The sequence below is a fragment of the Callorhinus ursinus genome, unplaced genomic scaffold (assembly GCF_003265705.2).
Source record: "Callorhinus ursinus isolate GAN/ISIS: 27379988/994484 unplaced genomic scaffold, GSC_fseal_2.0 scaffold36, whole genome shotgun sequence".
Taxonomy (NCBI): domain Eukaryota; kingdom Metazoa; phylum Chordata; class Mammalia; order Carnivora; family Otariidae; genus Callorhinus; species Callorhinus ursinus.
The window spans coordinates 11,209,970-11,224,584 of NW_027397098.1; the positions used below are offsets into that span (position 1 = coordinate 11,209,970).

The following is a 14,615-nucleotide window of genomic DNA, read 5'->3' on the forward strand; positions in this document are numbered from 1 at the left end:
CTGGGTGATAGACCTTGGGGAGGGTATGTGCTATGGTGAGCACTGTGAATTGTGCAAGACTGTTGAATCACAGATCTGTACTTCTGAAACAAATAATGCAACATATGTTAAGAAAAAAGAAAAAGAAAATAGCAGGAGGGGAAGAATGAAGAGGAGTAAGTCCGAGGGGGAGACGAACCATGAGAGACAATGGACTCTAAAAAACAAACTGAGGGTTCCAGAGGGGAGGGGCGGGGGGATGGGTTAGCCTGGTGATGGGTATTAAAGAGGGCACGTTCTGCGTGGAGCACCAGGTGTTATGCACAAACAATGAATCATGGAACACTACATCAAAAACTAATGATGTAATGTATGGTGATTAACATAATAAAAAATAAAAAAATAAAAAAAATGTCCTACCATAAATTGTTTAGGGGAAAGAAAGGTAGATCCACAAAAGAGAAACATATGTATCTATATAAAGTCACTAAGAACACACCACAGTTCAAACAAGGTCCTCTTCTGCCTAACACTTATCAAAATATCCAGTATCTTTCTTGTTTATTTGGTTATCCTCCCACCACTAGTTTATTAGCTTAGCAATTACAGAAACTTTGTCCTTTTCCATGCTGTATCCCCAATGCCTAGAACAGTGCCTGGTACACAGTTAGTTTTCAATAAACATTTGTGTAATGAATAAATAAAAAAATTGTTTTCCAGATCATTTTTCTATTCACCTTGATCCACCTTCCCCTGACTTAACACTAAGTTCCAGCTACAATGATCTTTCTGATTCAGGCTCTTTCCCCTTTTCAGACCTTTGCACCTGCTGTTATTTCTGACTAGAATGTTCTTTCTCCTATTCTGTCCATGGCTTAGCTCCCACTCTTCCTTTAGTGAAATCTACAAGTTATTCCCTCAGATAAACCTCTGACCACCCCACCTAAAGTAGGTGTTCTCTTTTAAAGCACTCCTTACAACCACATGCAATTATTTTATCAATGTACTTTTTGGGGGGTGCATCTTCCCTACCAGGATGTCAGATCCATAGAGGCACATACTTGTTCACCAAAGTTCCCCAGGGTCCAGCAGAGCTCCTAGCACCACAGGAAATACTCAATACGAAGTTATCTTTAGGTGGGTCAAGTATAGGTATTTTTTATCTTTTCTAACTTTTTGTATTATCTAAAATTTTACATAAGCATAAATATAATCTGGGATAAGTAAAGCAATTTGCATTTTGGAAAAAAGGATCTCCCATAGCCCTAAATAGCAGCAAGCTAGTTTTTAAATATGAAGACAAAGCAGAGAAAACAAATGGAAATAACATTTCTCATGAGGCAAAACAATAGAGACCCATGAAACAAAGAATCCCTGTTAAAAAGAGAAAATACTAGAGAGTAAGATATGATTTTCATAAAATTTTTTAAAAATGTAAAGAAGTTTGCCATGTACAAAAGTTTAAATGTTTTCTAATGCCCAGATAATCATACACAGAAGGAATAAAAACCAAAGGACCTTTGCTATAAGGGCAAAACATGTGTACTCACTGTTTTACATTGCAAAAGGTGACCTATAAATCTATACACACGGTAGAGTTGTAAGAAGCGACGCCCTCTCTCTAGAAGTTTTGCAAGGGTTTCCTCACTACCGTACTTAGAGAATCCGGTGAGGAGTTAGGAGCACAGGAGTTCGGTAAACCTGTAAGTACCATCCAACCTGTCTTGGTGGCCCCACTGAAGTCTCACTCTCTGAAGTGCTCTGAAGGTTCGACACCTAATCTGTCCCTTCTCCCAGTCTCGTCTGCACCCGGCGCTAAGGAAGACAGCCCGCTGGCCAGGTGGGGCGCCCTGGCAGCAGTGGGGAGCAGAGCTGCGGGTGGCGGCCAGCCCCTCCCTCCTCACCTCATGGTGCATGGGGGAGGGGGCTGCACCTCTGCCCAGCCGGCCCGTCGGCCCCCTCCCGCCAGCGAAGGCCAGTGCGGTGGCCAGGGTTGCGCGGGGCGGCACCTTTTAAAAGTCAACGAGGGCCGCCAACCGCGAGCCGGCGGAGGGCAGGCGCAGACCCCAGAACCCCAGCCACAGAACCCGGTACGGGGTTCTCGGGAGCTGCAACCTGGTTTGAGGGCTGGTGGAACAAGCAGAGTGCCCTTGGTCTTCCCCTTTCTCTGATGTATCCTAATACCCTCCCCCTCAGGTGTTTGTTATTTTACAGTGAGTGCTCCAAGCTTCAATTTCTTCAAGGATCTTGCCCACAGGCTCTCAGTAATGCTGTAATGATGACTGATTGCAAATCCCAGACCTAATCTGAAATCCACGTCTTTTCACTACAGTGATCCCCGATTATTCTAAATCAGTGCCCCTATAAAGCTTTACCATTATCATCCATATAAATTCACCAGCTACAGTTTCATGGGGCTCTGTTGTATAATTTACAAAAATAGAAGGTCTACTGAATATGATTTTGAGTGCTCCATAGATCCCCAGGAGATGCTGATATCAGCACCTGTGGTCAGGATGGGGGTGCTCACCCACTAAGCCAGGCAGCCCTAACAAAACCTACCAAAAATAAAACTTTGGGGGGCCATGAAGTATTTGGCCTGACCCAAGGACATCTTTACTTTTGGCTCATGCTTTAACGAAGTTACTGAAGACATGCACCTGCATTTCCTGAACATATCCGCATTTGCTAGAGGAAAACCTACTCAGGAGATCCTAGAGAATCATTACCACTATTGTGTTGTACATATAGAAAACATACAGGAAAATCTTAACTCACAAAATTCACTTAAATTCATAAAGAATCATGTAAATTGATTATGAACTATTTAAAATAGCAAACTCACTTTGAGTGTTTAGTATATCCAAAGGGAGAGAAATTGCTTTTTTAAAAAACATTTCTGGAGGATTACATCCATTATGTAAAATGAGATATACCCATGTACTATGACTTTTTCATTTAACTGTGGCATACTTACTTCTGGATTTAATATTCAATTTCTGAAGATTGTTTTAACATCCTCAGAATCCAACCTGACAGTAAAAAGTATTTTTGTATATCAAATAGATGCTTATAATCTTCTATCTACCAAATTTTCTCTTGTTATGCTATATAAATTCTTTGGAGGCCATACTTTCCATGTTCAAGTTATGCACCCTTTATTGGAACCATTTCAAAGTTTATATGGTGTCATTAAAGTAACTGACCTTTTTCTGGCTCTTTATCAAACTGGATTTACTAATTTGTGTTTTACTTTTTTAAAAAGATTTTATTTATTTGAGAGAGAAAGAGGGAGAGAGGGAGCACAAGCTGGGGAAAGGGAGAGGGAAAGGGAGAAGCAGACTCCCCACCAAGTAGGGAGCCTGACATGGGGCTTGATCCCAGGACCCTGAGATCATGACCTGAGCAGAAGGCAGACCCTCAACCAAATGAGCAACCCAGGCACCCCTAATTTGTGCTTTAAATTAAACTATCAGCCTGCAATGAGATGGCTGCATTAAACTCACTACTATATTTTATTACAACGACACTGTTAAGTAGTTTTGTACCTCTTAAAAGAAAATCCTAAGAATAAATTTTTCTCAGGGACAATTACATTTTAAAACCTGCTTTGGATTATTTTGATTACAGATGATGAAAGAGAAAGTGAGCTAATCCATGCCATAACAAAGGTGACCTTTTTTTTTTTTTTTTTTTTTTTTTTTTTACCACTCACACCCCTAGAAATATCCCATCCCGAAAGTCCTGGGCAAAAGAACAGGCCTGTTCACTAACAGTGGCTTACAGAGAAGTAGGGGATAACCACAGGGTAAAGCAGGTACTTCAACTGGTCAAATTAATCTCAGAAGTTAGGGTCTTGAATATTCTTCTAACCAGGGAGGGAGCAGATGTACTCAAAGGTTCTAAACAGGGTCTATTTCACCATGCTAAGGAAGGTAGTGAGTCTTTATACAGAATATAAGCAACGGATTTAATTCTGCAATTCTCCTTCCCTTATTAAGGGAAAACAAAGTATGCTCCAGACACATTTCTTATGATAAAAGTAGTGTTAAAAAGAGAAGCCAAACTTAAAACAAAAACAAAAGGCCAATGGAGTTAATCAATAAAAATAAAACCTGTTACTTTTAGAATGAAATAAACTTTTAGCAAATATATTCAAAAAAGAAAAATTAAAAAGCAGAACAAGGGGCGCCTGGGTGGCTCAGTCGTTAAGTGTCTGCCTTCGGCTCAGGTCACGATCCCAGAGTCCTGGGATCGAGCCCCGCATCAGGCTCCCTGCTCCGCGGGAAGCCTGCTTCTCCCTCTCCCACTCCCCCTGCTTGTGTTCCCTCTCTCGCTGCATCTCTCTGTCAAATAAATAAATAAAATCTTAAAAAAAAAAAGAACAAAAAGGAGACTATAACCACAAATACAGGGAAGACATTCCTAAAATTATAAAACATCATACACAACTTATACCAATTAATTTGAATACTATAAAAATATAAATTGCCAACACTGATCTAAACAGAAGAAACATCTAAATAAACCAATTATGATGAAAAAAACTGAAAGAGCAGTCACAGTCCTACCCCTTCTCCCAAAAGACTAGTTCCAGAGTTTTATTGTCAAATTTCACTTCTCACTTAATCAGATTATCACAAATCCACAAGTTTGGCAATGCAATCTGTTGGTGGAGCTGTGGGAAACAAAGTGAAGGGAAAAGCAAAAAAAAAAAAAAAAAGAAAGAAAAACAGGAAAAAATACATACTACGTAGATGATAAAAGACTGATTTAAACATTAAAATGGATAGATCAATAGAAATGGAAATTCACAGTTCAAGATTTATGAACAGCTAATAAACACATTTCAAAATACCTCCAGTTTATAGATTTAAGAAGCCAAACAATCCCCAGCAAGATAAAGATACACTGCATTGAAACAGCACAGAGCGAAAGACAGAGAGAAAGATACCAAAGTAGTCCGAGAAAAAAGAACTGAGACACAGTTGACCTCTTAGTGGCAATGGAAAAGACAAAGGAATGAGGGATGAGATCTGCAATGTGCTCAACAACTGCCAACCTAAACTGCTATATTTAGCAAAACATCTTCCATAAATGACAGTAAAACAAAGATATTTTCAGGTAAACAAAAATGGAAAGAGTTCATCATCAAGCAATCCTTCAACAACAAAAAAGCCATCCCAAAGGACATGCTTTGAGCAGAAGGAAAATGGCTCTAGTCTGATGTTCTAAAAGATAAAAGCAATAGAGAAAAGTAGTAAAAATGTGGGAAATGTAAATAAGCACTGACCGTAAAACACAACAATAATTCTAAACAGGTCCCCTTCTGTCCAGTAAGAATATTATTTAAAAATATTAAAACATATAACATATAAGTCATGCAGGGACTGAATGAGGTTAAACTTCTAAGGGTCTTTTTTTTTTTTTTTAAGATTTTTATTTATTTATTTGTCAGAGAGAGAGAGAGAGAGCACAAGCAGGGGGAGCAGCAGAGGGAGAGGGAGAAGCAGGCTCCTCACTGAGCAAGGAGCTGGATGTGGGACTCGATCCCAGTACCCTGGGATCATGACCTGAGCTGAAAGCAGACGCTTAGCGACTGAGCCACCCAGGCGTCCCTCTAAGGGTCTTGTATCATCTAAGAGGAAGGTGAAACTATTGGGTTTTTTGTTTGTTTTAGATTTTGAAAAGTCAAGGATGCATATTTCTAAGAGAATTATAAAAAAGGGGGAAAAAAGCATATTTTCCAAATTAGTACATGGGGAAAATGGAATGATAAAGATATTAAATCAATACTTAAAAAAATAACAGAAGGGGGACGCTTGGGTGGCTCAGTCAGTTAAACGTCTGCTTTTGGCTCAGGCCATGATCCCAGGGGCCTGGGATCCAGTCCCACATCAGGCTCCTTGCTCAGCAGGGAGCCTGCTACCCCCCCCCCCCCGCCTGCCGCTCCCTCTGTTTGTGCGCTCACGTTCTCTCTGATAAATAAACAAATAAAATCTTAAAAAAAATTAAAAAACAAATATTAATAAAAAATAACAGGAGCAGAAAGAAATATAAGATAGCCAGGGCAAACAGAAAGCACAAAATAAGAGTAATTACAGTGAGTGTAAACAGGCTAAATGTCCCAGCTGAAATGCTTTAAAACTGCATTAAAAAATTCCAACAGATGCTCTTTAAAAGAGACATCTAAAACATACAAGTGCATGAGTCTACAGCTATTTCAAAATAAATGAATTCAAAAAACACAAAAAGAAATGTATTATAAAATCACAAACCATAACTGATGAACTATAAGCAAGATGAATTAACAATACAGAAGGGAGAAATATTCAATATCAAAACTGAAAAAAAGACAATTACACATGCTTCACACATTAAAGATAGCAAGAGGGCACTGTTAACAACCATAACTATTAAAAATTCAGACAAAACAGAGATCTAGAAAAATCTAAGCAATATTGATAATTTTTTTTCAAATCTTGATTAAATCATGTAACCACTAAAAAAGATTAAATCACTAGTCAAAAATTTGCCACCAAAAAAAACTTCAGACCTAAGTGGATTCAATGGTAAATTCTACTGCAACTGGTTATCTACATGAGAATAAAGTTAAATTATATCTATGCTCCAAACTACCCATAATTAACAATTCCAAATATACAGACACGAAATGAAAAATCTTTAAAATTAACAACTTCTGTTCATTAAAAAACACCATGGAGAGACAGAAAAGGTATTTGCAACCCATTTAACTATCAAAAGATTAGTACCCAGAGCGTGTAAAGAAGTCCTACAGTCCAGGAACACCTGGGTGGCTCAGTCGCTTAAACATCTGCCTTCGGCTCAGGTCATAGTCCCAGCGTCCCGCATCAGGCTCCTTGCTCAGCAGGGAGTCTGCTTCTCCCTCTGCCTGCTCTTCCCCCCTGCTTGTTCTCTCTCTCTGACAAATAAATAAATAAAATCTTAAAAAAAAAAAATCCTACAGTCCAACAACCCAATAAAGAACAAAAATGGACAAGGGATATGAACAGTACAAAGGGAGAAAAAAAGGCCTCTAAACATATGAAAAGATGCTCAAACTCAGTCATAATTATCTGTAAACTGATTTATCAAACTACCAAAGCACACAAGTTGAGCAATGCATACTGTGAGGGGGGCTTTAGGAAAACAGTCACTGCAGTATATTGCAAGTAACCATGCAAAATCCCAAGAAAAAGCAGTTTGGCAATATTTCTCAAAATTTCAAAGGCATTTAACCTTTAACCCAGTAATCAGAGTTCTAGAATTAATAGTACTAGAAATACCTGCTCACATACAAAATGACAACTCTACAAAATTACTCCATGCACCATTATTTTTAACAGCAAAAGACCAGAAACTAATTATCTACTACAGACTAGTTAAATAAACTGGTACAGCCACACAATGAGAAATTGTTTTCCTATGCTGTAGAATAAGCATGCTACCTTTATATTGATTTGTATTTGTATGTATGTATATGTGTGCATATACTGATTCCTGCATATACTGATAAATGGAGAAAAAAACGTAGCATAGCACAAATCAGATTAAGAGGAATATAAGAACAAACACTGGGGAATGAGTTGGATACGTACAGGAAAGAAAAGATTTTTCTTTGTATGGTCTTTGCACATTTTTTAATTGTTTACATAAATTATTCTAGTAATTTTTTTAAGCAACAGGAAGAGTTCAACTTGTATATGTAACATTTTTTAAAAATTCATACCTATAAATAAAACAAGTACCCAACAGAAAAAGTGGCAAAAACATGACTCAACATTACACAGAAAAAAATAAACGTTTTACTTCTTTTATGTAATCACAGAAATGCAGGTGAAAGCCACATATCATTTCCACCAGACCAGCAAAAAGTAAAAAGCTGAACAATGCCATACATGGAGAGAATGTGAGACAATGAGAGGTTTCATTCAAAATTAGTGGTGTATAAATCACAACTACCATCTGGGAAAAGTTATACATTATCTAATGAAATCAAACATGCACATATCTTCCCAATGGATCCAGCAATTCTACTACTAATATGCCCAAGCAAGAGTATCATATATATGCACTTGAGGATGAACAAGAACATTTTGGCAGCACTAATTATAACAGCCCCGTCTTGGAAATAACCAGGATGTTTGTTCATAAAGAATAAAACAGCTAATTATATAATCCAATTATAATATATTCTTAGAGTAGACCATTATACTTCAATGAAAATGAATGAATTATAGCAGTGATTCCCAAAGTGGTGATGGTGCTTAGGTGGGTTTTTATCTCTACTGAAATGTGTCATTATCTGAGAGATCTAGAGAACTCAGAGAATTAATATCTACGGCATGACCAATGTGTGGATGAAAGATCCCTTCAAAATGCAAGATAGACCAACGGGTTCTCACGTCACAGAATTTGAGAAGTTCACTGACATGGCTTCAAATTTTACACTGCAGTTAACCTTTAAAGAAACTGTTAGTTTTGGGCGCCTGGGTGGCTCAGTTGGTTAAGCGACTGCCTTCGGCTCAGGTCATGATCCCAGGGTCCTGGGATCGAGCCCTGCATCGGGCTCCCTGCTCGGCAGGAAGCCCGCTTCTCCCTCTCCCACTCCCCCTGCTTGTGTTCCCTCTCTTGCTGTCTCTCCCTCTGTCAATTAAATAAATAAGTAAAATCTTTAAAAAATAAAAAAAAAACTGTTAGTTTTATTTTTCTTTGATATTCATCAAAACCTATCTTAAAAGTTTATAAAACATTCCTCCCTTTTCTAAATACACAGATGAGTCTGGATTTTCTTCATATACTTTCAACCCAAACAACATATTGCAACACACTGAAGAAGCAGACATGAAACTGAGTCATTAAAGATATTTGTGAAAATGTAAAAACAATGCCCCTTGTCAATAATTTTTTTGGAAAAGTTTTTTCATTAAAATGTTATTTATATTAAGATGTAACGTTATTTTTTAGAGGTACCAATAAATACACCAATAAATGCCATACCTAACATACTTTAAATGAATCAGTTTTAGTATCTAATGACATAATTCCCATAAACAAAAGATCTTTAGGGTCCTCAGTAGTTTTTAAAATCATAAAGGGAGTCATGAGACCAGTTTCTGAAATGCTGAACTACAGGTACATGCTTCAACAATGATGAATCTCAAACATAATGTTTAAGTAACTCACAGATAAAGCTCAAAAACAGGTGAAAGTAAACAAACGGGTTGATTAAAAAATATATATATGTGATAAAACTATACAGAAAGGTAAGGGAATAATTAACACAAAATTCAGGATGACCATGGTGATGGTGGCGGCAATACACTGCTTCTGGGGAGAGGACACAATAAAGCTTCTAAGGCACTTAGATGTCCTTTTAAGCCAGGTACACAGATACACTGAAAACAACAACAACAACATAACAACAACAGTACATATCAATAGTATACTTCACAACAAAAACTTTAATAGAAGAAACAAAGGGACATACCTACTATCCTAGAAGGAAAAACTCAAAAGAATGTCTCTTCTCAAATTAATCTATAAATTCAATGCAATCACAAACAATATCCCAACATGATTTTCTATAGAACTTGGAAAGATGGTTCTAAACATCATCTGGAAGAAAAATGCAAAAAATGCCCAAAGCTTTTTTCAAAAGAAAGTAACAAGATATATTATAAAGGTACAATAATTAAAACGGTGTGGTAATAGGTAAATGGGTCAAAGAAGAGTTCAGAACCCAATTAAAAAAAAAAAAAAAAAGCAAAGGATATGACCCAGCCAAGATTTTTTTTTTTATCACCCAGGAGATAAAAATTAAAATGAGAAGTTACTTTCAGTTATTAGAAAAATTAGTAAGATGTTAAAGAAATACTGTTATCATCCAGTGCTGGCTAACAGGCAGATAAAGCATACCGTCTGAGAGTGGATTTTATTAAAGGGTATGATATTTGAGGACAATTTCACAGCATTATTATCCAGCATTCTCATAGAGAATCAACTCTGCAGGAATACTATCATTGTTATAGGGGAAAACTTGAAAATAAATTTCCAGCAAAAATGAAAGACTCATTTGATAAAGATACCATACCTACTTAATCATACTAAGCAGATATCATACTACATTTGTTAAACACTGTCTCAGGCAAGTTTTTAGGCACTTTGGGGATTTTAATTCATTTAAGCAACTATGTTTGGAGTATAATACAGTTCTTTTTAAAGAGAACTGGTTACATTTGCGTCAATGTCCTGAAAACCTCACATTTTAAACACTGTTCTTGGTCTTCCCTAAAAGAATTATGTACACTCTGTCACTTTTTACTTCTCTCTCGTCTGGGTTATTTACTGCTGTGCTCAACACACTGCATGGCGCTCCCCAGTTCTGGAAGACAGTTTTTCAACAGAAAATATTCTTACACTGTAAAAGAGTATCCGCTTTGTAATAAATCTCCTGAGTAGGCTCACTACCAATCTCGGATCCTATAAATTTACATATCACACCCTTTTTCCCTTCTAAAGCTTCTCCAGGAAAACACCGTGGGCCCTTTGATCACTAATGTTAGAGTAACATCATACACTCGCTCAACACTTCAGTTTACAGTAAATATCCTCTCATAAACCCTACCATTTCTAACTGCCTTACAGCGAAAACAAAGGTAAGACAGGTGTATTTACATTTTTGGATTTCAAATAGACAAGTCCTAAATGAAACTAGAGGATTTTCGAAGTTGTCTTCCTCAAGTTTTGAGGCTAACCTGCCCTGTTCCCCTACAACCTGCTGCTGGGTGCCACCTTCAGATAAACTGCTGGGCTGCATGGACCAACATAACTACGACATTCCTTGGGCACTACTTGAGCTTTCTGCTACATGACCCTCCCTAGGGATAGACCCTTTCCTTCCAGAACTCCTTTAAAAGAGAAAAGGTCACGCACCGCCGTGGATTCACGACAGGGAGACCCGAGGCGCAGACTTCATACAGAAGCCTTTACACACTACTTAACAGCTAGTGCAAAGCACATGAGCAAAGCTTGAAGTACGCATTGTGGCTTGCGCGAGCGTGAAGCTGTCCTCTGACAAGCAACTCAAAGGCAACGCCTCAACAGTTCTGGACGTCCTGCCTCAGGGGGCAAGGATGGGTTCCGAAGCTCTACACGGACGTGTCAAAATCAAGTCGGGGGGAAGCGTTAGCACTGCCGAGAATGGCCACAGGTTAAAACAGGCCGACTCATCCGAACAGCAGCACGGCAAAAACGATTCTGCAAACCACCGCCCCCCTCCCGCCCCTTCACCCGAGAGCACAGCAAACAGGCAAGAGAGCGTTAGTCACGCACCATCCAAGGAAAGCATGCAATGTCCTTCGGAATTTAAGCAATTTTGCGCATGACAGCAGCGCAGCCCCCAGCAGACGACAACAAAAGCCCAAGCAGCTACGCCGCGCCCTCAGCCTCGGAGGCGGGGGCTGTTCCTTTCCCCCCTCCAGGTGCACAAACGGTAGCGCCCACCGCGGGGAAGGTTTACCTGTCTCCCGGGCGGCCGCCGCCCCCGAGGATTTGAGGTTACTGTTCAATTTCTTCCTCATGCTTATGGGCGTCCGCTTCTCCCCACATGCACTTCCTCCCTCTCGGTCCCCGCGGCCAAACGTGACAGGTACGTCCGGACCCTAGTAGTCACCCGCCGCGCTCCGCCCTCTCCCGGACCAGGGAGCCCTCGAGGCGCCTTCGCGACTCTTCGCTCCCGGGCTCTCCAGCGGGAGCCCTCGGCGCTGTCTGCACCGACTCTTCAGGGACGCGCAGGACACTCCACGTCGCAGCCTGGGCTTCCTCTCCGCCCTGGTGCCGGCAGCGCCCGCAGCGCCGCCCGGGCAGTGCCCGGCGGCCCCGAGACGCCGGTGCTGGGCACGCGGGCCTGGCGCCCAGGCTCCCAGCCCGCAGGCACCACCGCGCCTGTAAGCCAAAAGTCGTTCTTCTCCCGCAGGGTCATAGGAAGGAACGTTCCGCAAGACGCGCCCCGGCCTGAGAGAACATGTCGATTATCTGAGGTACGGCGGCAGAAAACCGGAAGTAAAACCTCTGGCCTCGGGAAAAGGAGAGGTTGGGGGGCGGGGGGGGGGAAAGAGAAAGTGAAAACTGAACCGTGGCGAACGGCGGGAGCCAATCACTGAGGAGAAGCCAATGCGCCGGCGCGGAGTGCGGCCGGCGTCCACGCGGCGCTCGTTTCTCTCCTGTGCGCAGGCGCAAGACTGCAGCGCGCCCGGGGATTGGAGGATGGAGTCTGGCTTGCTCAGCTGAGGGCGGGGCGAAGTAAAGCCTGGGTCTCCAGGGGTTCGTGCGTGGCCGGATGCGGAAGACGTGCAGGGGAAGATGTCCGGCTGCCGTGACGTGTCTGCGTTGGTTCTAGCAGCTGGCTCGCTCGGGGCTGTGGTGTTTGTCTCCCATTATATCTCCTGAAGGTGCGGTGGTGACACTTGTCTTGCCCAAAGTGACATTAATAAAATCTTTTTAGTGAATTCTTTAAAAATAAAAGAGTGTTAACCTTAAAAATAGAACTGCCAGTAATGTTACCAGGCTTGCTTATAAACAGAGGAACTGTAGTTCGAGACGTGCAGAGTATACTGATCCACAGGCAAGCCCAAATTAAAAAGGGGCAAAGTGTCCTTTTATAGAACAAAGGAGGAAGTTGGGAGAGGTTGTGACAATTCACTGGAGGAGAGCCAGAGTCCGGGGTTGTGGTGGCTTCTCATTGGCTGGGTTGTTGCCAGCAAGGAGAAAAGTCTTCCTGCCGGGGTATATAAGGTAAGCTTCCAGGTCTGGTGCTTACTGAGCACCCTTCATTGCTTCTTGACTCCATTTTGATTTTTTTTTTTTCCATTTTCATACGTGTATTTAAGTGTTCATTCCCTAGGAAAACACCTCCAGAAATTTACAATCTATGCAGAGAGAGCTAAGGGACCACATATGGCATTAATTCTACAAATGAGAGATTAAGTATTGCATGCACTTACCATGAACCGGGCATGTGCCACATGCTGGGAATGGAGGATTTATTCATTCGGTAGCACCTTTTACTGTTTCCCCTGGCTAGCTACTAAAGTAAGCAGTAGGGTTACAGTTGTGAACAAGCCAGACAAGCCCCCTGCATGTAATAGAACTCACTCTAGAAATGGGTACCAAACACTAACAAGTAAACCACCACAACAATAAAAATAGAATTTCATTTAACAATACAGCTGTAAAAGCAAGCTGGAAATGCTGGAGAATGGGGTTGGAGGATGGAGGCCAGGGGCAAAAGAGACAGAGCTGCCAGATCTCACTGAATAAGGGACATTTGAAGTCAAATCTCAATAGTAAAAGCAGACCAAACCAGTCCTTGGAAGATGTGGAGGAAGAGCTTTCCAAGCGGAAGGCAAAGCAAATGCAAAGTCCCTAGAAGTGAAACTAGGTGTGTTCAAAAACTGAAGAGGGTTGGGTGTAGAAACAACAAAATATTACTTATTTTTAAAGCACGCAAAAGCAAAATGTACAACTCCCTGGTTTATCACAAAGCAAATATTCATGAAATGACTACCATGGTCAAGAAATAGAACATTGCCCAAACTCCAGAAGTGTGTCAACTCCCAATCAGTACCTACCCACAAATCTAACTTCCTTGGTAATCTCTCCCTTAACTTTCTTACTAGGTTTGCTGCCTAAACATGCATCCCTAAACTTCACCATTTAATTTTGCTTGTGGTTTGAATTTCATATAAATTGAATAATTTTGTGCCTAGTTTCTTTGGAGTAACATTGTTAGTGAGACATGTTTTCATGGGTACTTTTTCATTTTCATTGCTGTATATGTAGATGTGACTATAGCACATTTTCTTTATCCATTCTATGTTTTTTGTTTGTTTGTTTTTGTTTTTTAATGTAGGTACCATGCCCAACATGGGCCTTGAACTCATGACCCTGAGATTAAGAGTTGCATGCTCGGGGTGCCTGGGTGGCTCCTTTGGCTAAGTGTCTGCCTTCAGCTCAGGTCATAATCCCAGGGTCCTGAGATCGAGCCCTGTGTCAGGCTCTGCTCGGTGGAGAGTCTGCTTCTCCCTCTGCCCCTCCCCCCTCAAATAAATAAAATCTTAAAAAAAAGAAAAAGAAAAAGAGTTGCATGCTCTACTGACTGAGCCAGCCAGGCACTGTCCATTGTACTGTTGATAGACATTTGGATTGTTGCCAGTTTGGCTATTACAAAAATTCTGCCTGAACATTCTTATTCATGTCTCTTGGTACACATGTGCATCATTTCTATTGGGTGTATACCACACTGGACATGATAATTTGGAATTGTTTCAGCAATGATTTATTCTCTCCCCCTTCTGCTGTTGGCCAAATTTACTTCTCTATTCCATTGATACTGCTCTTGGTTGGTCATGTGAATATTTTTGGCTGATAGAATATTAGCAGACATGATAGGAACAGGAATCTTAAGTATTCATATGTAGATCATTTGACTCTTGAGTTCAGTTGCTGTGCACAAGGAGACCATGTCTCAAATAGCTGTGCCCCTTCAGCCTGGGCCTTCAGAACAAACATATGTGGAGAAGATGTGAATCTAACCTGTGGCATAAACCCACCTT

At 40.6% G+C, this 14,615-nt stretch overlaps 1 protein-coding gene across 11 annotated transcripts in view; it reads right to left on the reverse strand.

Moving 5' to 3' along the window:
• Positions 1–11,985, reverse strand: part of TASOR2 (transcription activation suppressor family member 2) — a 72,980-nt gene extending 60,995 nt beyond the window's left edge. For 6 of the 11 annotated variants that reach the window (XM_073879961.1, XM_073879960.1, XM_073879955.1 and 3 more), the window contains exon 1: positions 11,522–11,985. Coding sequence is in view for 5 of the 11 variants with exons in the window: in XM_073879955.1 (XP_073736056.1) it covers positions 11,522–11,582 (61 nt within the window). In the remaining 6 variants the exon portion in view is untranslated. Of the gene's footprint in view, positions 1–1,529; positions 1,832–1,883; positions 2,585–11,521 lie in introns of those variants that run through there. The other 5 variants (XM_073879954.1, XM_025853454.2, XM_073879962.1 and 2 more) reach the window with 4 other exon arrangements.
• Between the last annotated feature and the right edge of the window lie 2,630 nt (positions 11,986–14,615).